Consider the following 21,896-nt stretch of genomic DNA (forward strand, 5'->3'; position numbering starts at 1 on the left):
AGCTTTCTTTCTAAATTGAAGACGTACTTCATAAAAACTCTGCTATGTTAGCACTTTACATGAAAACCCCTATGTGAGCATTTTGGTAACTGACATATAGAGTAAATATTTATGTATTATGTCCTTACAGCCAAATTCATTTGAGAAGAAAACATTTAGCTGATGACATACACCTCTTTTAAGAATTTATGTGAAAGACTTAAGGAAATAAACCTAGATGAGGCACCTGACGGAGACAAACTGCTGGAACTGGTTACCTGGCCTTAAATGCAGGACGGGGAAACTGGGATTATTTAAGATGAACAGAAAATTTCGAGGGCGGAAGGGAATATGATTGATGGCTATTAAGAGAAAGATTCAGCCTCTCTACATGGCTCAGTAAAAACTTAAAGACTAAGAGGCGAAACTTAGAGGGAATCATATTTTATGTCAATTTTAAGCGTGAATCAAAGAGGTAATGGTCTCAGGCAGGAGGCAGGGAGCGCCCTGGTTTTGCCCCGTTTAGATTAACCACCTGCAGGAATATCTGGGCGGGTGGCGGGGGGGGCGGGGAGTGGAAATTCAAGCATTACTTGAGTGGTAGAGCCGGATAGCCTGTAACACAATTTAATCCCAATATGTAAGAATGGAACTGTGTATGCAGCAAATGAGTTTCAGGTGAGTAAATCTATCTACCAGTAATTAATCCTCAACTCTTCTCACTTAGGTTTTTCATTTATAAGAGAGCATTTGGTTTCTTTTAAAAAATACGCCCTTTGGCTCACAGAAAGATACGGGGTTCAACTTTTATACAGCAAGTCTTGCCTGGGAAGATAAGACAAAATTTTCTTATCTAAATTTACTAAAATTACTGATTCAAAAGGAGAATTTTAATTTTTTAGTAGAGAGGCCCAATAATGAAACACTATTATGTTCAGTGAATTTAATCTCTCACTAGTTTTAGTGTAATTGAGGATGTTAGAAGCATAATGAGGAGATAATTTAGTGATGATTTAAAAACTGCATACCATTTACAATGTCTTTTTTTAAAGGGGCTGAGTTCAGAAGTTAGATACAACTTCTCTGATACACAGAATTCACTGTAGGAACTGCTAAAAAAATTTTCTTGCATTTTCGAAATATAAGCAGAGGAGGTTCCTAATTTTTATTTTCTGAAATGACTATTCTTCCTATCGCAGTCTGTTCCAAAAATTGCTTATATGTCGTATTTTTTAGTGGCTATTACATTCTGTATTTATAAAGGGAAAGTGTCTCTCGAAAGCCAGTAACAGTTAAGTTTACCATCAAAAAACCCCGCATCATCAACAGTTTAATTTTTTCTTTATCACTGTTGCTCTATAATCTTAAAACATCTTTATAAAATTACCAAAAATTTTGGTTTAACTATAAAAATACAGTAAAAAATATTTCTAATTATATGTGCTTGACTCTTGCCTTAGAGTAAGTGTAAGTAGCCAATCTTCACGTGCAGACTGAGTAACAATTACCATACTTTATTGAACCTAAGATGCAGCTGACTGAAAGAAGCATCTTTATGTTCCACTATGAAAGAAGAAAAAGGCTGTCAATTACACTTCGTACACAATCGATAATCAAGATGTTTCCAATTTCAGCAGTGGAAAAATGTGCATCTCAGAATCAATGAAATATGTCATTTAGTCAGATTCTAAACACTATCTGTTAAATTTTTCATTCTCACCTTTCACATAAATAAGGCATGATTTAGTTAAGCAAAGAAAACTTTATTTCTGCTATACATAACAACATATTGCTCTTAGAAACAACTACTATATTAGTTTTAGCATCAATGTGTGGATTAAAAATACATGTCAACAATCCCTGCTCCCCAGACAAACAATGTTGTGCACAGACTATCAGATATATGAAAAAAAAGCTGTCAACTGTCCACAGGGAGTGCGTCCAGTCACATTTTCAGTCAGTCAGCTGAGGATTATGTCATTATTTAGTCTTTGTTCTGCAGAAAGAGCACAACACAAGTATGAAAATCATCACCTGAAAGGAAATAGCTGTTGTATACAGTACTCCTAAAATGTTAGGAACTGCTCCTTATTTCAATATAACCAATGTCATCTGCTTACTTAGTCACAGATGCCCCCAAATAAGCAAAACCGAACTTACCTGGAAGGACGATGCAAGCACATACTGAATTTCTGGGGGAGTGGGGTTGGGGGGGGGGTGATGCTGTAAATTAATATAGAATCAGAATGCTCTCACATACTAAAATTTTTATTTTCCTCAAATAGAAATAACATATTTTGTACATCAGCCTCATCCCAAAATAGCATTCAACTACTTTAAAAGTCATATTCTTAGACCAGCTGCTTCTCCTATTTCCTCGGCGTGGCTCACTTGAACCTCGGCTTAGTCCACCCAGACAAAAGGAACTAGCCTTCCTGAGCAGTTTGTGCCCTCCTGAATTTCACTAATCTAACCCTCCTCTTCCTTGCCTAGATGTGTACAAATAAATAGCTCACTGAGGAAAACAGTGACAGATGTATACTCTGTGACTAGTCACCCTGAAGAACACCCACTTCCTCTAGTTCGGGGACTGGGTGGGCGCAGGCCCCTCTGACAGGGGAGCACGCGGCACTACAAAGTTTTGTTCTCAGAGCACCGTGGACCACAAGGTAGTTTTGCATCACCACACCTTTAGTTTCTGATCATTTAGAGATGACATCTCAAAGGTTTCACTTCAGTCACCAGTGCAACGGTTCGGCTCACACTTGAAAAACATTTTTTAAACATTTTATAAGGAATTTTGCTGACTCATTTTCTCTCAATAACTCCATAAAAAACGTCGGCCTCAGGAAAGTGGAGATTGGCCCAATCACAGTCAGCTAAGTGTCAGAGTGGAATCTGAACCCAGACCTCCTGATTTTGTCCAATATTCTCCATGCTATATAAATAATCATTGGGAAGGGCTTAACCACAAGATTAATTTATACATTATTTGATACTCAGAAGTTTCTGATGACGATATCCTTTGAATAAAAGGATTGTTACCTATATGTTAAAATATTCACAGATATGAATAACCATATTTTTGTGCTATTTTAGAAGATAGCTTGTCTAAACATAATTCCGTTCTTGACATTTTATTTGTAAACACAAAAAAACACTTTGTTATGAGAAAGACTTGCTGATTCTTTTTCACTGGCAATTTAATATTTCTACATTGTATGGAACAATGGGAGTGGTTTTGTAATTTAAAAAAAAATTGAAAACATTTCTAAATTAGGATTACTAACAGTGGGCCCAATGGACACTTTCTACTGTCAACTGCCTTTCAGGAAGGCCTAACTAGGAAGGGTTATCAGCAGTAAGGCTTGAGACCATTCATTCTGATACATGCCAGTTCTCATGATCGGTCAGAAAGAAAACCTGAAGTGAAAAGAAAAGGGAAGTTACTGCATGCAAGCCAGTAACTTCAAACTGAATCTAAAGTGCTCGCCAGCTGCCAGCTGACCAGCGGCGGACTCAGGAAGCCGGTCTGTGTGGGAACAGGGAGACACTCAGCTTCTCCTGAAACTCAGAATTTCTTTACAGAATAAAAATGTAAAAGAATCAAAGATTTCTAAATTTGTAGGAATGTCTCCCCAAACTATGAAGATATGAACTGTCATAGAAAAAGAGTCTAAGTTTGATTTTTAAAAACTAATAAAAGAAAAGGAATTTATATGGCTGCATATATCATTATTCATAATAAACAAGAGTTCCTGGAAAATTGTCAGAGTTAGTTTCTTTAATACATATATGCACATGAGAGTATTTTCTGAATGTGTAGTTCTAAAGCACAATTCACAGATATAAGTCCAGAAAAACAGCAACTTTTAAATTCAAATGTCTATTATTTGATATTGAGTCTAAGGCATCTTATGAGTGAGAAGTCAAAACGTTCTTTATAAAGACTGTTATAAATTACCTCAATTCATAACTCAAGGCATTAAGTCTTCAAGTTAAACATTTTTAAAAGTATTTCAACTTTAAGTTTATTAAAATATATAGTAAAAAGTCCAATTCTTTTGTCTAAGACATCCACAAACCAAAAAGTAATTAATTTTCCAAATTGAGATCTGATTTTATTTTATAGAAGGGCAAAAACATTCTTCTAGTAAACATCAAAACCATTTTAAGTTTAAAAAGTTTAAGTTTAAAAAATATTTTGTAAAATTAACCTGAACTGTGGTTTTATCAATGAAGTCATAAGTCACAGTGCTTTTAACTGACAGCTTCTGAATCACTAGAAAAAAAAGTAACTCCTAATTAAAGTACCTATTATACACACTCCTCTTGCTATACTATTTAACCCATGTGTTTTATAATTCCAATTAAAGAGGACTTACCTCAAAAATCAGTAAGTTCTCTGTCGTTTGTTAGATTCTTCTCTCGGGGAATCTGCCAGCATAACTTTAAGTCTGACTCCATTCAGGATCTTTCCATGTAAAGTATTAATTGCATCATTAGCACTTATTCTATCTGCATACTTGGCATACCCCACATTTTTTCCTGATACAAGGTAAACTTCAATCAGGTTACCAAAACGACTGAAACAAAGTAAAAAAAAAAAATCAACTGATGTTAATAAATATTGCTGCTCGGGCCTTAAAGTCGGGGTCCATTCTGAACCCCCTTTTCACCCGTCTCCCCATTTCCTACCTCCCATGCAATCTCCCTCTCAGTCAGTTTCTCCTCATTCTTTCAGTTTCTTTCCTCTCAAAGACCATCATTATCTCTTCCTTAGAGGATATCTTCTTCACTAGCTTCCCGACCCTTGGGCCCTCTTCACCCCATTCCTCACCCTGTCTAGAGTAATCTTTCTAAATATCATTTCCTCCTTAAAAATCCCTTCGGCAGCTCCTCACTGCCTCCAGGTTACGACAAACTCTCTGAGAAACCCTGCAAGCCTTTCTGGACGGGGCCCTGTTCTCTCCAGCTTTGTCTTCCCTCACAGTCTCAAATTCCATATTCTAATGACCTCCTTTCACATTCTCTCTGGCAGGAATAACCGCCCATACCCTCAACTTTCTTCCCAGATTAAACTATCTTTATCCTACAGGTCTCCATGATACCTTGCTTCTTTCAAGGAGTCTTCCAAGGTAGCTGCCCCTCTTACGTACTTCACGGCCTGTCATTCCTTTCATGGCACTGATCTCATAAGGCTGTAATTTCCTATTGACTCCTCTGTCTCCTAAAATAGGTTATCTCTAAGAAGACAACAACTATTGTGCCTTGTTTATCATAGAATATTTTGTTTATATGATCTCTCTAGCATTTAGCACAGTGTCTACCTTGAACAGAGGACAGGTTCAAGAAACAAGCTACATCGATCAGTTAAATAAAAGTCAAAATACTTGAACCACATACCTGATATTTTGAGTAGCTCTTTAATTTTCTTTATTTCTTTATTTTTAGAGAGAGGGGAAGAAAGTGAGAGAGAAGGAAACACCGATCAGTAGCCCCTTGCACACACCCAACTGGGCTACCCAGGCACGTTCCCTGCCTGGGACTTGAACCAGCAACCTTTCTGTTTGTGAGACAATGCCCAATCCACTAAGCCACACCAGCCAGAGCTTGTGCAGCTCTTTAATAAGAATCCTACCTATCTTTTCAATTCACTAACAATGTTGAAAAGCAAATGGGAAAAAGAAAAAGTTATGGAAGGAGTTATAATAAAAACCAAACAGTACTTGTGGTCAAGATGGTAACATAGGTAAGCACAGCTTGCATTCTAAACAACCACACAAAATTACAACTGAAATATAGAACCATCACTCAGAACCGACAGAAATCGAGTCGAATGGAACACTGACAAGTACAGAATTAAAAAAAAACAGATCCATCCAGACTGTGGATGGATGGGGGCGGGCAGACATGTGGAATGGGCTAGTCCCACACCCATGTGTGGTAAGTAAAAATTCCGAAGGGCTATCTCAGCAGCATGGACTCCCAGCCCTGCACCCGGACCCCAACCCAGGGACCTAGTGCCAGGCAGATTGTTTCCATAACTTCTGGCTGAAAAAACTAGTGGGGACTGAGTCAGTGGAAGAAACTTCAGGAAACTGCAGTTCCCCTTAAAGAAGCCACACATAGATTTGCTCAGGCTCAGTCCTCCTGAGCTCCAGCACAGGGGCAGCAGCTTGATAACAGCTTTCTCTCAGACAGGAAGGCAAGCAGAGGCCACTGTCCCTCTTCTAGCCCTCCTCCCACAGAGCCACAGAGCAGGCAGGTGGGTGCCATATCTGAGATTCCATCAATTTGGCTAACACTGTTTTCCTACTACAGAGATATCCTGAAGCGATTCTGTTCCACCCAACTTGCGGACTGACCCAAGCAATTAACAGGGGCTTTTCCATATGAATGGCTGGTCTTGGTTCATGCCTCACAACTTCCTAAAGCCAACCAAACAAGCAAGAGCCAGCCTCAGTGAGCCCATAGCCGCTATACCTCTTGCTAAGTGGCCCCAGGCCTGGCACTAGCAGCAGCCAGCCTAGATTCACAGCTTGGCTTCCCCTGGGAATCTCTAAGCCCAGCACAAGTAGGAGACATCTCAAGATTGCTTTTATAGCTCGTGCAGGATGGCCCTGGGACAGAACAGAGGTGAAGGCTCACCTTGGCCTGTACCACCTGGGAAGCCCAGGGCCAGCACTCCCAGTGGACAGCTACAGACTAACCTGGAGCACCACCACCCTGTCCCTGCACCCCTGATCTTCCACAGAGGATGGAGGCTGGTGGGAAGTTGTCATAGCTAGTCCTTAGAGCTGACTGGCCTGGGTAAATCCCTCCCATTGACCTGCCAACAGCAAATCAGGTTTAACTATAAGAGGATGGTATACTCAGCCTACATGAAGGGAGCATCTCACGATTCCAGCTTAGGAGAAGCTGTGCCCTGGACCCTATTGGACACCTACTACTTTAGGTCATGCTACCAAGACAGAGGGTCATAGCAACTCTAATACATAGAAATAGACACAGTGAGGCTGCCAAAATGTGGAGATGAAGAAACATGGCCCAAATGAAAGAACAGAACAAAACTCCAGAAAAAGCACTAAACAAAATGGAGATAAACAAACTATCAGATGCAGAGTTGAAAACACTGGTTATAAGGATGCTCAAGGAACTTAGTGAGGACCTCAGCAGCATGAAAAAAGATCCAGCCAGAAACAAAGTATACACTAATTAAAATAGAGAACAATTTACAGGGAAATAACAGTACAGTAGATGAAGCCGAGAATCAAATCAATGATTTGGAACATAAGGAAGGAAAAACAACCAATCAGAACAACGTGAAGAAAAAAGAATCCAGAAAAATGAGCATAGTCTAAGCAGCCTCTGGGACAACTTCTAATGTACCAATATTCAAATCATAGGTATACTGGAAGGAGAAGAGAAATAGGAAACTTACTAGAAAAATAGAAAACCTATAGGAAAAATAATTGAAGAAAACTGCCCTAATTTGGTAAAGGGAATAGACATGCATCCAGAAAACACACAGAGTCCAAAACAAGATGATATAAAGAGGTCCACGTCAAGACACATCATAATTAAAATGCCAAAGGTTAAAGATAAAGAAAAAATCTTCAAAGCAGTAAGAGAAAAGCAGTTAGTTCCCTACAGGTGAGTTCCCATAAGACTGTCAGCTGATTTCTCAAAAGAAACTTTGTAGGCTAGAAGGGATTGGCAAGAAATATTCAAAGTCATGAAAAGCGAGGACCTACAGCCAAGATTGCTCTACCCGAACCCTGGCTGGTGTAGCTCAGTGGATTGAGTGCAGGCCTGGGAACCAAAGGGTCAGTTTGATTCCTAGTCAGGTCACATGCCTGGGCTGTGGGCCAGGTCCCCAGTGGGGGCCACCTGAGAGGCAACCCACACATTGATATTTCTCTCCCTGTATTTCTCCTTCCCTTCCCCTTTCTCTAAAAACAAATAAATAAATAAAATCTACAAAAAAAAAGATTGCTCTACCCAGCAAAGCTATAATTTAGGATAGAAGGACAGATAAAGAACTTTCCAGCCAAGAAAAAAACTAAAGGAGTTCATCATCACCAAATCATTATTATATGAAATGTTAAAGGAACTAATTTTAAAAGGTTAAAACTGTGAACAATAAAATGGCAATAAATACATACTCACCAACAACTGAATCTAAAAACAAACTAAGCACACAAGAAGGACAGAGACAGAATCATGGACACAGAGAGGTTTTGATGGTTGCCAGATGGGAGGTGTGTGTAGAGGAATGGGTGAAGAGGTGAGGGAATTAAGCAGCACAAATAGGTAGTCACAGAATATTCATGGAGATGAACAGGACGGTATAGGTGATAGAGTAGCCAAAGAACTTACATGCATGACCCATGGACATGAACAACAGTGTGGGTGGGGACCAACTGAGGCAGTAGGGAATGCTTGGCAGAGGGAGGCAAAGGGAGAAAAATTGGGACAACTGTAATAGCATAATCAATAAAATATAATTTAAAAAAGAAACAGGAGCCTCCCCTCTTTTTACAATTACATATTTTTCCACACAATCAAGTAATTGTGCACTCAATGAGTAATTATAAAATCTTTAAGGATCTATCAGAGTGCTGACAAAATAGAAGAGGCTTAGTGACCCCTGTTCATTGATCTGTATTACAACTACAATGAAAAAGATATGTGAAAAGACTTTAGACAAGTATATGTAAATATATCTTCTATCAAGAAACAAATCACTTGTCCACTCTATGCATGCAACTTTTCAAAACAATACTAAGGGTATTCAGTGCCTTCAAAACAAAATAATAGGAAATCAATTCTGTGTGGAAACTTACGATGTATGAATGACAGGGATGAAAATGAGCACATAGTTTAAAAGGTGATATGAATAAAGAGTTTTTTTAATCCACAGAACAAATTATCCCTATCTGATAGGTACTGGATTTAAGAAGTTTCCAGATGGTGAGAGTGCTTAAATTACTGGTATAATATAATGCAGTTGTATTATAAAATGTACCTTTGTGGGTTTGAAATCTTACCAGAATATATCCTCTAGAACATCTAAAGGTAAAGGATGAGGATTAAACACGATAAACAGTCTTTCTTTCACAGGAGTTTCAGGAGGGGCCTTTTTTTTGCATGGTGGAAGCACAATATCTGTCTGGATTTGAGGCAACTGTGATCCAGAACTTCCTCCAAATTGCTGTTGAAGAGTTAGGAACAAAATGAGAAAAAGAAAAACTGCACTTTAGGGATGTTTAGCCAATTTCTGAAGAGATGTGTCTCATGGCACCTATGCGGTCTTTCACTACAGCTCAGAAAAGTTTCTCACACAGGTAATAAAGGCCACATTAGCTTATACCCTATGGATGTATCATGAAGGTTAAATTCTTACCTACTTACCAGAAACTGCTGCTGACTTGGATTATTCCACACCATCGATGCAAGCTGGGCAGCTACCATCTGTGTCGCCATTTTTCTAAGGAGACTAGAGATAATAACTGATAATTTACAGAAAACCAGAAATACTCAGTCTCTTAACAGGAACGTGTTTTGTGTGGCCTCCTCATCTGAGAGGTCGTTTTATACTTTTATTCTTCAAGTCACAATCATGTACACCTAAAGCCTGGCTCAGACACTTCTGGAACGCTACTTACTCTGTTGCATTACTCCCATCATCAATGAAGGAAACACCTATCCGATTCCCAGGAGGGTACTGAAATCCATGTAACTTGTATTTGGCATAAATAGCTGATGCTACATTAAAATACTGAACCACACCATGACCTAAAACAAAGGTAGAGAATATACAGGAGTTAAACTTAAAGTAGACTGAATACTGAAAAACCTTTGTTGCCACAAAAATGAAACAATGTAGAAATACCCAAATATCATACAGCCAGTAAATACAGAATCAAATGTGTCAGGAAACAAAGTTCTCTTATGTGTGTAACAGCTGTGTACCTACTGAGCAAAGTGTAAGTCGGATTTTGGTAAAAATATGAACAGGATAGTTTAAGGTTAATACCTCCCTTTTTTAAAAAAAAGCCTTTAAAAAGCAAAAGGTTTAACAAATACAAAGATAGATTAAGCGACACTAGATAATAGGTTTAATCAATTACCTAGTTGAAAGTTCAAATGGCTAATATTAGAGCCTTGCTTCTATTAAGAAGTTGGAAATAGGTACTTGAAATGAAGAAAAGGAGTTTTTATTTCAAGGTATAAAGTTTAAGAAAAAGATACTTAGGGATGAGGATGCAATTTTATGGGTGTTATAACTTTGCCTACCACTAACCAAGAGGAGGGAGAGAGGGGGAGAGGGGGAGGGGGAGAGAGAGAGACCCTATTCTGAGGTATTTTTGTTGTACAACTGGAAACAGAAAATGCTCTATTGTGTGGGAGTTAAAATATTAAAAAAAATAAATAACTCAGTATAAAGAAGACATATTCTGAAGGGCTTATTAAGGTATCACTGTATTTAGAACTTTAACATGGATAAAAAAGGAAAATTGTTGTACAAACAGTATCTAACATATAAAGTGTCATTGGAGAAAAGCCATTTTAACAAAACACATACTTAAAAATAACATGGACATGACTATACCATAATTTGAATAAGGATCTCGTTGAACTTCACAGTACTCCAACCCCGGTACTATATCAAAAATGCTGAAAAGCTGCTCTTCGGTGAAAGGCACCCTGGACACCACCGACAGGCGTTTGGAGATGGCTTCCTGGCCTCTGTTGTCATTCTTGTCAAAATTCGAAAATTCAGATGGTTGCTCTTGAACAACAGAGAAAAAAGTAAATCTTTAAGTTTCTATCCATCCAGGAATTCATTTAACATTTTCGGCACTAAACAGAATGAACTTTGATTGAGTCCATTACACTGAACAAAGGCACTGTATTCTGTAGAATGCTCTTGGTCACCAGCACTCTTGAAAGACACCAATGAAAAGAACTTCCCTACTGCCCAGGCTTCAGCACAGAAATATTAGCACAAATGTATAGTCTAACTTCAGAGGAAAATGTTTAACATGCAAAACTGCCAGATCTGGCAAGTGTTTCACCTAAAGAACGTCTGTGCCAAGTAACGCTCAGAGCCCCCACTTTCATCACTCATTTCCCCCTTTTCTAGCTTCTCCTTTTGTCATTCTCCTTTCTCTGGCTCTAATTTTAAAGCAACCGTAGCTTACGGACAGAACTTTAGGGTTCGATATTGAGGAGTTACCTGTGTATGTCTTTCACATTTTTGTGGTCAGCTGTGTAGAGGCAGAAGCTCACCCAAAGAAGTGGCAGTGACATAGATTAATATTTAGAAAGAGCATAACTGTATAAAACTATACGTGGAAGTAATTAAAATAAGTGTTAAGTATAAAGGACATAAGAAGTCATGACAAACTTAAAAAATACTCTACAGTATGACTTTTATTCACTAAGAGATAGTTATAGACTGCTAATAAATGAGTATTTTAAAAAACTCCATTCAGATTGTATACACTGCTTACACTATAAAGCAAAGGTCGCCCACTTACCAAACGGAAACATATTTACTCTAGGTTCATGTCCTAAAGTCTCCTGCCTCATATTATTATAATAATCTTGTTCTGAGGATTCAGATGCTTTATTTTTGGGTTCAGCCAAGATTGCCCTAAAACCTGAAAAGAGAATCCATGAATTTCAAGCTTCACAGCAAATCTGACATACTTGCACATACACCTGATTCCTAGTGCTTGACTGAGCTTTAGAAACACAATTGTCTAAAACAAAATCTACACAGTGGCCATTGCCACCAGGTCTACTTTTCTGCTTTTTGAAAGATAAAAAAAAAAAGGTCAAATAAGAAACAGTAGGAATCTCAAATTACGGTCAATGTCAACCTAAAAAAGCAACAATTCTATGCTATTATTTCTAATCTCCCCCTCCTGCAGAGGACATCCTCATCCTCCCAGGCACCTCAACCTCAAAATTCTGTAAGGCCTCTTCACATTCCAACAGCCATCAAGATTCTTTCTTTGAAATACACTTAGACTATGTTATGTTTCACTTTAACTTCTCTGCTTCTGTTTTTTATTTAGATTCTCTTCAATTAATTACAAGAACTCTTCAACTAGTCTCTGCCTGTGGACTGAGGATTTTAAATAGGGAGTCCAAGAATTAGTTTCAAAAGGTGGGAAGGTTCCGAAAACCCTCTGAAACTTTAAACAAAATATTTATGCATATCTGTGCATATGGGTATGTTTCAAGGAAAAAAGTTCATGTTTTATTCTAAGGCTCCAAGAGGGATAAAAGTAGCCCATCTGAACTCATTCCTGGAAATCCATCCTTGATACGGTGGTTAGCTCACCTATACTAAAATAGTTTTTTTTATCATTTTTCTCTTTTTAAAACAATATACAAGGGAATCTAATTGTGAACCAAACCTGAACTCTTTATAACCTCTCATACACGGTTCCAGTGTATCTAGTTATCTGTCCTGTGATATTGCAGCAGGAATATTATGCTTTATTCAGACAGCTGCCTGTCACCGTACTAAGCAAAGACACGTTTCTATCTAGCTCCGTGCCTTTGCTAATGCTGCTCTCACCGTCTGTCCTGCCTACTCTACACCAGATTAACTCCTGCCTCTGATGCATTCCCATGCTCATTCAGTGCACTTCCTTTTCACCACTGATAGGCTATACCATACACTTTTGAATTATTTTTTCATTTGGAAGATTTTTATTGAGGTTACTATCAATAGCAGTATCTTGGAATAAGTTCTCAATCAATTTTTAAAAAGATTTTATTTATTTACATTTGGAGAGAGGGGAAGGGAGAGAGAAAGGGAGAGCGACACTCATGTGTGAGAGAAACATCAGTTAGTTGCCTCTCACACATCCCCAGCTGGTGACCTGGTGTGCAACCCAGGTATGTGCCCCAACAGGGGATCGAGCTGGCAACCTTTCAGTCTGCAGGCCGCCACTCAAGCCACTGAGCCACACCAGCCAGGGCCAGTAAATTTTTATTGAGGGTTCAATTACTGTACTAGCTACATGGATTGACAGAAATATAAGGAAGACATACTCTGCTTTCAAAGAAACTTTTAAAAATTGCATTACTCTTTTAAGTATTTTCTGCTTATTAGATCTTGGCTATACAATATAGTTATACGTTTCTAGGGTCTGCCATGACTAAGTAACTGCTTGATTGAGCTAAAGCTGACCCAGCTATACATTTCTTAAATGGCAAGACTGCTTTATATTCTTTTGTATGCCTTAACCTATTAGTGGGTATACCAAAGGTAATTAATGCTGGCTGAGAGAAATTTAGAAGGCTCTAACAGAAAATTTTGGTGTGTACCTTAGCGTTATCTAAGAATTCACTAGTTAACAATAATTCTTCTTAGTATATATAGATTTTCATAATATCCTGAAATCCACTAATTTAATTACTGTAGACCTCATTTCTAAAGGTTGATATATCTAGAAGTATGACAATAAGGAAAATTCTCTTTGGCTTATTCTCCATGATTATACCAGCATCAGCACAATGTCTAATTAATGTCACTCTAGTTTGAAATTAATCCAATGTATATTTACTTACCTACGTTACCAAACCTTATAAATCCTATCCTTAACCTATATGTTTGTTAGTAAACTAAATTCCATTTAGGGTTTCGGCGAAATATGAACAGATATTAAAGAAAACTTATTAAGAGATTTTGAAGTATAAAGAATACATTTTTAAAAATCTGAAAGGGTAGGTCAATTTCTAAATACCTACTATTCTAAAGTATGTACTTAAAAATCTATAGAAATAATAACCAAAATATGGCAACAACACTAAGTTATTACAGTTGCTCATAATTCTTCCAAGATGGTGCCTCAACAAAAGCTTAATTATCCACCCAAATAATCTGCATTTGAGGGCTATATATATTTAAACACCCATTGCTAAGATTAAATTAGCCAGTAAGGTTGTTAGCCAAAACCAGCCATTAGATTCAGCTACTGAAAATGATGAGAAAATTTTTTTAAGTGTTTAACAATGTTAAACAAATGCACACTTACTTCGATCACAGTTTTCTATTGCTTGGGCAGCTTGTGACGGCTTTAAGTAGCGAACATAGCCCAGACCTTTACTCTCTCCAGTGACCTTATTCTTAATAATGCTGCAGTACTCGATATCTCCGTACACCTGGGAGGGTTAGAAGAAACGATCTTACAGGAGTCAAAATCAATAACTGAACAGATCACTTCAGAACTAACTTAAAAATTATTTCTACTTCCCATTTGCCAAAAGGAAATTAGAATTTACAACCACTTTTAATAATAGAATCACATTGTCACAAACTAATGAGGAACTAGAAAAATAACCATAATAGTGATATAAATAAATAATAACATAATCAAAATAATGGAAATATTTAGTGATCATTTGCTTTGCATATACTATCTTATTGTTACAACAACCTGTCAAGAAAAAATATATACACATACACATACACATATATACATTGCAGTGTTTAACTCACAGACAAGGAAGCTGGGCCTCAGAGAAATCACTTGTACATGGTCTGAAGAGCTCCAAAGCCTTGCTCATCAGTGGTTAAGCACAGAGGCTCTGGAATTGAACCTTCTAGATTCAAATCTTGGCTCTGCCACTTACTCACTGGATGCTTTAGTTACCCTCTCTGTGCTTGTCTCTTTAACTGTTCAATGGGGCAAAGCTGTGCCTACCTCACAGGGTTGATGGAAAAGGTCAAATAAACTGATACACTAAGGTATTTGTACAGGGTCTGGGACATACTAAACACTCATAAACCCTGGCTGTAATTATTTGTCTACCTTCTAACAGGTGCATAAATGATTGTATATTCTTTTGAAGGAGAGACTCCCAAAGGATATCTCTAAAACACATGGTTGGCTCAGAAAGTTAGTACTCAATATGAGAAATATGTGATGTTTATTTTTTAAATGTTGGAAGAAATATGGGATGTAAATTCTTAATATTTATTATTTATTTCATAAAAGTCTCGTGTAACCAATTAGCAACTTAATTACTATTTAGATAAAAAATGTCCTGTTCACTCAGAAAAGATAATTTATAAATATATAAGGTAAAAACCTATTCTTACTATTAGAGGAAGTATGGAATATATATTTCTAGTATTTGTCATGTCTGAAGTATTTTATTTAGCTCTCAATTGGAATAGGACAGAGGAAGTTTGAAAATTACTTTCTACTACTTGTTTCTCAATCTTGCTTATTATATGCTTTATAGTTTATTTGCTGTGAACTCAGGTAGGGGTGGGGGAACATTACTATTAATATTTTCTAGTTTTTATATATATTCTTTAGGTTAAAATTAATTTATTATAGGCTTAATACTTAAACACCAGATGGAAGGAGACTAACTTAAAAAGTTATTTAATCCCCCACCACCAATCTAATGATCTAACTCACACAACACTTCAGATTTGGTAACTGTACAACCAATTTAGGATTCTGAGTTATCACAGATGCTAGCTGATTAGAAAATGTTAAGTACCTTAAATTTTTCTCGTAGATCTTCTTCTGTGTAGGACTTTGGTATCATAACAAAGATTCTTGTAAGTTCTTCATCTTCAACATCTCGGTGACTTCCAGATGACCTGGACTGAGCAATAAAAACCTAAGAAACAAACAAAACCATAAAATATTGTGAAAAAATCAGTTGTTTTCCTATTCTGTAAATATACTTAATTCATTACTAGTATGAGGTTCATGTTAGGTTAAATGAAATGTAAAAAGGTCACATAAAATATGTTTTTAAGCAATCTTTATTTCAATGACTTTTTATATGAGCTAATGCTGATATCTACACTGTTTTTTTCCAAATATATTTTTACTTGCAGACTGTGGTTTGCCAAAAGCAATAGTGAGTGCACTGAAAAAGAATATATATTCTGAAGTTGTTGGGTAGTATTCAGTAAATGTCAATTTATAGTCTATTGATAGTTATTATAATGTTACCTATCTACTAATCTCATGTATTCTATCAGATACTACGAAGAATGTATAAAAATCTGATTGTGAATTTATCTTCTTTTAGTTCTATCAATAATGTTTCATGCATTTTGAAGCTACTGAACACATTACGTACTTTTTGACTAGTGTTTTTTATAACTGTTAACATTCCTCTCCTATTGAAGACCATTTTACCCGATACCACACTCGCTGTTCCTTTTAGTTTCAACTACTTTGTATTTTCCTATAGTCTCTTGTAAATAGCACTTAGTTCATTCTTTTTTTCCCCAAATTTTTTATTTAATTATTTTTCAAGTACAGTTTTCTATTACTCCCATCCCATTCTACCCCCATGCTCCCCCTCCCTCCCATTTCCACCCTTCTCAGTTGTTGTCCATGTATCCTTTATATATGTTCCTTTAAATCCCTCCCCTATTTCCCCTGAAATTCCCTCCCTCTCCCCTCTGGTCACTGTCAGCCTGTTCTCTATTTCAGTGTCTTTGGTTATATTTTGCTTGCTTGTTTGTTTTGTAGTTCATTCTTTTTCAAATCCTGATAATCTCTGCCTTTTACTTGGAGTGTTTAGTACATTTGTTTAATGTGGTATTTGACATAGTTGGGTTTAATTCTTGATGGTCATATATTTTAAAACTTTCTATTATTAATCTTTTTTAAAAAGAGGTAATATAACTATACTGTGGATCATCTCAGTGACCAAGCAAATGACATAGGTTATCAAGAAAATGCACAGAATGACTTGAGGCTCTTTTTCTACTATAGGCAATTTAGTTTTATTGATACATCATCATCTATGACATTAATAACATTAAATTGTGCATTGCTTTTATTTAATTTGTAAAGTTGTTTTGGTTTTGGAATGTTAAAATCTCTAAATAGGATTGTGGATCTGTTTATAGAGCTATAAGCATAATTTTAATGGCTAGATTTATTTTATTTTTTATTATTATTATTATTTTTAAAGATTTTATTTATTTATCTTTAGAGGGGAAGGGAAGGAGAGAGGGAGAGAAACATCGATGTATGGTTGCCTTTCGTGTGTCCCCTGCTGGGAGTTGGACTGCAGGGAACTGGCCTGCAGCCCAGTCATGTGCCCTGACTGTGAATCAAACCGAGATCTTCTGAGTTGCAGGCCTGCACTCAATCCACTGAGCTACACCAGCCAGGGCTCTAGTTTTATTTTTTATAACTTGAATAAAAGTAATACAATTAATATAAATGAGCACACAAGGGCTTTTGAGGATCTCTTGTTTAAAGGGAGAGGGTGGATATTATTTGCTGTATGCCATCCAAGAATGACAAAGCCTGGACTTACGGAAATGGAAATGTAGGTTAAGAGCCAGCAAATAAAGAACTCAGAACTGATAAAGCCATGAGATTTTAGGAATACTGAAAAAGGTTATTAATTATCTTTGCTTGGAAAAACGGCAGTCACAGAAGTACAGAACCTTGCTTACACAACACAGCTAGAGCTATGTCCCTAGGCACAGTCTACTTCCAGTTTCAATAAATCCACACTTTATGCTCACTATATGTCAAGCACTACATGAAATATTAGTAACACTGAATAAGGCAGAAATGGCCCACCGTAAAGTTAATCTAGTGGATAGATCACTAATGAATAGTCAATGGGGAACCTTTAAGTATATGGGAAGACGGGGCGGGGGAAGAAATCCCAGGTAAGATTTGAGATTGAAGCTGCGGTCAGATCACAAATTTCTAAATTTTAGACTAGAATGTTTCAAATATCTGACAAAGGAGACAGTATCTAAGTAGACCACATATATAATTAATAACCCAATGGATGATTTATCCTAAGATTTTATGTTCACAGACTATGGGCTCTAACTGACATTCTTACAAAGCTAAAACCCAAGATTTTTCTCTTCTATTCTCTAGGAATCTTTTACCCCTTTCCTCTAGATAATGTAGCTGGTCACAAAAACGACTTTTACTTGGACAATCTTTTCTGGCTGTAGGCCTGGTGCTGTAATTTTTTATTTGTTTTGTAGGTAGATTTTTTTGGACTTTGGAAAAGCAAAGTACATGAGAAAAATTAATGCTGAATTAATGTAACTGGGACTGCTGAGAAACAAACACCAGATGACATCGCAGAGGAAGACAGCTGAAGCCGCGGCTGCTGAAGAACGAACTTTCCCTGTCTAGCTGGATACAGGGAGAGTAAAAACCACCCTCTGGCTGAAAATCAGCGGGCAAAAATGCAAAAGACAGATTTTAAACTTTAATTGTCTTTGGAAATAATTTAGATTCTCTGTGGCTAAAAGGGAAGAAATATTCCCATGTTGGGAAGTTTACTTCTCTTGCATAAATACAATGAAGGAACGGGGGGCGGGGGGGGCGGGGGGGGGCTACATGTTTCAAAAGTGCAGCACATTTTTGGTTCCAATCTGTGATTAAGTGACTCTCAGAAGTATAAAAACCCCTTCCACCAAAATCATAATTGGAAGGAGATGAAAATTATCCATATAGTGCAGGAGTCAGCAACCTGTAGCTTTCTGTTTTTCTACTGCCTCTGACCTAAGAATTGTTTTTACATTTTTAAAGGGCCATTGAAACAAAGAGTATATCACAGAAACTGCATGCAGCTCACAACGCCTAAATTATTTACCGTCTGGCCCTGTAGAAAACAAGTGGGCAAACCCTTGACCTAGTATGTGCTGTGGCCTGACAATGAGTTTTGCTGATGAGCTGCTATCATCATTTCAAAGGGTTGGAGAGGTGGGAGGAGAAAGAATGTCTACTGTCTACTGTCCTGTTGGTGCAGTCCCAGGCTCCTTCTCCTTTGCATGTGGATGTACACGAAAGACCTGCAGAGACTGAAGTGTCTCTGAGTCTTTCATTTATATAAGCCTTTATTTATAATATTCTTCTCAGTTTTCTGTAGTAAATGGGGAAAAAGTGAAAAAAATTTGCGGGGAAAGGGAATTTTATGGAAAGCTACAACAAAATTACTTATAGAGCAACTATCTCCGCAACAAAGGTGAAGGGTAGAGTTTAAGCAACTCCTAGATTCTCGGGATTAGGCTGAGTTGAGTTCACAGCAAGTAAGGAATGAATGACATCTCAGGATATACTGAGGCCTTACCTTGTACCAGGCACTGTAGTAAGCGCATAGATTAACTCATATAACCCTCAAAATTACCCTTTCTGCCACGTGTCAATTATCTTAATTGTACAGGTAAGAGTAGAGACAATATAAATAAATACCACCAGGGTGAAGTAAGTATACAAAAGAAGGATTTAAGTACAACTACACTACCATCACAATTACTTGGTTCTTCTCAAAGAAGTTTACTTTGGTCTGCTTTTGAAGAAAAGTAGCAGTAACAAAACATACGCTATTAATACCTTTATAAATAGGGAGTATTTAAAACTTTTCAAAATTGTAAAGATGTAATGAATATGTAACACTAGCAATTTAAACACCTGCATTTAAGTATCATATACACTTGTCAGGTAGTGGGAAAATGCCCAACGCAAGAGGGCCACAGTACTTTAATGTACTTTATTAAGTTGTTAAACCCCATACCTCATTGTGGGAAGCATGGTCTCTTTTTCAGATAGTAGAACGGGGCGGCAGGGAGGGGTTTATTCTGAGAGGCGGGTCAAAGAAGTGCTCCAGCAGGCCAGGGCCAGAGCTGGGCAAGGAACGCAAAGGTCTAGAATAGTGGAAGTCGGGGTGGGGCTGGCCTGGCCACAGCAGTGCTTCCCAACAGTCGCTGCAGCTGCCGCCTGGCTGACCCGGGGCGGATATTCCTTCCACACCCCTCCAAACCTTGCACGGAGGTGCAGGCTCACAGGCGGGTTCTGAAAACCCGTTCCCAGGCCACCCTCCCCTCCTCTCGCCCCCAGACTGCCAGGGGCTGCCTAGTCTGCTCCCGGCACCAGGCACACTATCACTGCCTGACCCTGGCGGAGCTGTGGAGGAAGGGAGGCCCGAGACACCCATCCCCACCCCCAGACACTGCTCCTGCGGGTACCCGACCCGGGCACCCGCACCTTGATAGGCTTGGTGTCGTTGGGGCCGAGGCACCGGCCATGCATCTCCTCCATAGCCCTACAGGCCTGCGAGCTACGCGCAAACTTGACGAAAGCGATGCCCTTGGATTCCTTCGTGTGCTTGTCCCGCACCACCCAGATATCCTGGATCTCGCCGAACGGTGAGAAGCGCTCCCTCAGTACCGACTCGGGAGTGTACTTGCTGATCACCAAGAAGATGCGGCTGTTGGGCGGCTCGTCCAGGCTGTCCACGCCCGGGCGAAAGCCTCCGCCGCTGGTACAGCTGCCTGCTTCATCCATGGTGGTGCACCCAGACGCGGAGCCAGGCCCCGGCCCCCTCCAGCCCTCCTCGCTTCCGCCGCGGTCGTACACCTACAGCCGTTGCAGGTCCGACGCTCCGCTTCCGGAAGACGAAAGAGTCTAGCGCGATCCGGCGATGCAGGATCCCGACTTCTGGGCTGCAGCCTGCAGCGCCCCCTGACGGCACGGGGGAGCCTAACCCAGGCCGGGCCTTCATTCCCCTGGAGCTTGAGGCCCAAACATCAGGTGTGCAATCCTCACACCCTATGGTCAGAACAGCCTCTTCTGTGCACAGGCTTTTCCAGCTCTGGCGTTACCCCACTCTCAGAGGCCAAGGATTTTTATCCAAAACTTGCCATCTTGGTCATAGGCTCAACGGAGGACCACCGTAAGATAGAATTAAGGCGGAATTCCAGCTTTCATTTGTTGAGGAAATTGAAGCATGTGGAATAGCCAATGGTAACAGAGCTAAAACCAGAGCCAACCCCTTCTGATCTGCTCAACTCCACAAGCACCCCTGGAGGTCTAAGGACAGAAAAGGTAGATTACTCAGCTGTGAAACTAGGAGAAATCCATAAGGTGCAAGTAAATTAGGAAGTGCTTACTGACTTTAAAGGCTTCTCATTATTGGAATTTGAGGAGAGGTCATCAGAAAATTAGCAAAAATCCCGAAATAAGGCCTGGATATAGCACTGGTGTTGGAATGAAGTGAAAGGAGTAAAACAGAAAGTGATCCAGGAGCCAAGCTCCTTGAATGTTCAAGCCCTGGCTGCTAAAACTTGGATTGCTATGAACTCAAACCGAGAAATAATATTTAATGTGCATCAACTGTGTGCCAGGCTCTGAGCAAGAAGCTAGACACACAATGTGGAACAGGAAAGACAATGTGATTCCTGCCGTCAAAGAGCTTTTCTTCTATTGTAGAAATCTTACATGTAAATATATAATGAAAAGCAATGTCAGATGGTGTTCAACAGGTTTACCACTGGATTCTGTGAGCTTGGACAACTTCCTATTTCCAACTTCATTTCCTCACTCTGAAGTAGAAATAATATTATCTATTAAATGGGGTAGTTGTCGAGCTTAATTAATTAATTCATTCACTCATCTAAAACTAATGTTTTTGAATGCCTACTGTGTGTTGGACACTACGCTATCCTGAAGCGACATAGTATTAAACAAAATGGTTACTCTGCTTCCCTCATGCAGTGTGTATAGTGAGGATTATATGAGGTAATATATAGGGGACTAATAGTTTAGAGGTCAAATGAAATACTATATGTACAATGGCACAATGGAGATTAATTTTCTCTCTTTGACCAAAGTGTTCACTCCCCAACTCTAAATATTGATTGGTTTGTGATGGCAACTATAAGACAAGGATTCTGAGTTCTCACCCTGAATTTAGCAGAAGATTGTGAGTTTCTCTTTGCATTTCATTCCATACTTACAAAAGGAGGGCTTTGTTTACCCTGGAGCTTAGCAAGTCAAGGAAAGATTTTATCTTAACTTTCCACTTGTCTTCATCTTATCCAGACCAATCAAGGAAAATGAAAACAATGTGGTAACAAGTTT

The 21,896-nt window shown here is 38.6% G+C and overlaps 1 protein-coding gene across 2 annotated transcripts; it reads right to left on the bottom strand.

Moving 5' to 3' along the window:
* Positions 1-1,731: 1,731 nt before the first annotated feature.
* RBM45 (RNA binding motif protein 45) lies at positions 1,732-20,425 on the bottom strand. Of its 2 annotated transcripts, XM_037044378.1 has the most exons (10): positions 20,022-20,425; positions 15,526-15,648; positions 14,046-14,172; positions 11,529-11,651; positions 10,598-10,777; positions 9,651-9,780; positions 9,397-9,481; positions 9,033-9,196; positions 4,365-4,565; positions 1,732-1,975 (listed from the first exon to the last, which is right to left on the bottom strand). In XM_037044378.1, the coding sequence occupies exons 1-9, from the start codon at positions 20,319-20,321 to the stop codon at positions 4,373-4,375; spliced, it is 1,425 nt and encodes a 474-aa protein (XP_036900273.1). In that variant the 5' UTR covers positions 20,322-20,425; the 3' UTR covers positions 1,732-1,975; positions 4,365-4,372. The 2 variants fall into 2 exon arrangements, with proteins under 2 accessions (XP_036900273.1, XP_036900274.1); XM_037044379.1 differs by lacking the exon at positions 11,529-11,651.
* Between the last annotated feature and the right edge of the window lie 1,471 nt (positions 20,426-21,896).

The sequence above is a fragment of the Sturnira hondurensis genome, unplaced genomic scaffold (genome assembly GCF_014824575.4).
Source record: "Sturnira hondurensis isolate 20B ecotype Veracruz unplaced genomic scaffold, ASM1482457v3 Scaffold0004136, whole genome shotgun sequence".
NCBI classification, from domain to species: Eukaryota; Metazoa; Chordata; class Mammalia; order Chiroptera; family Phyllostomidae; genus Sturnira; species Sturnira hondurensis.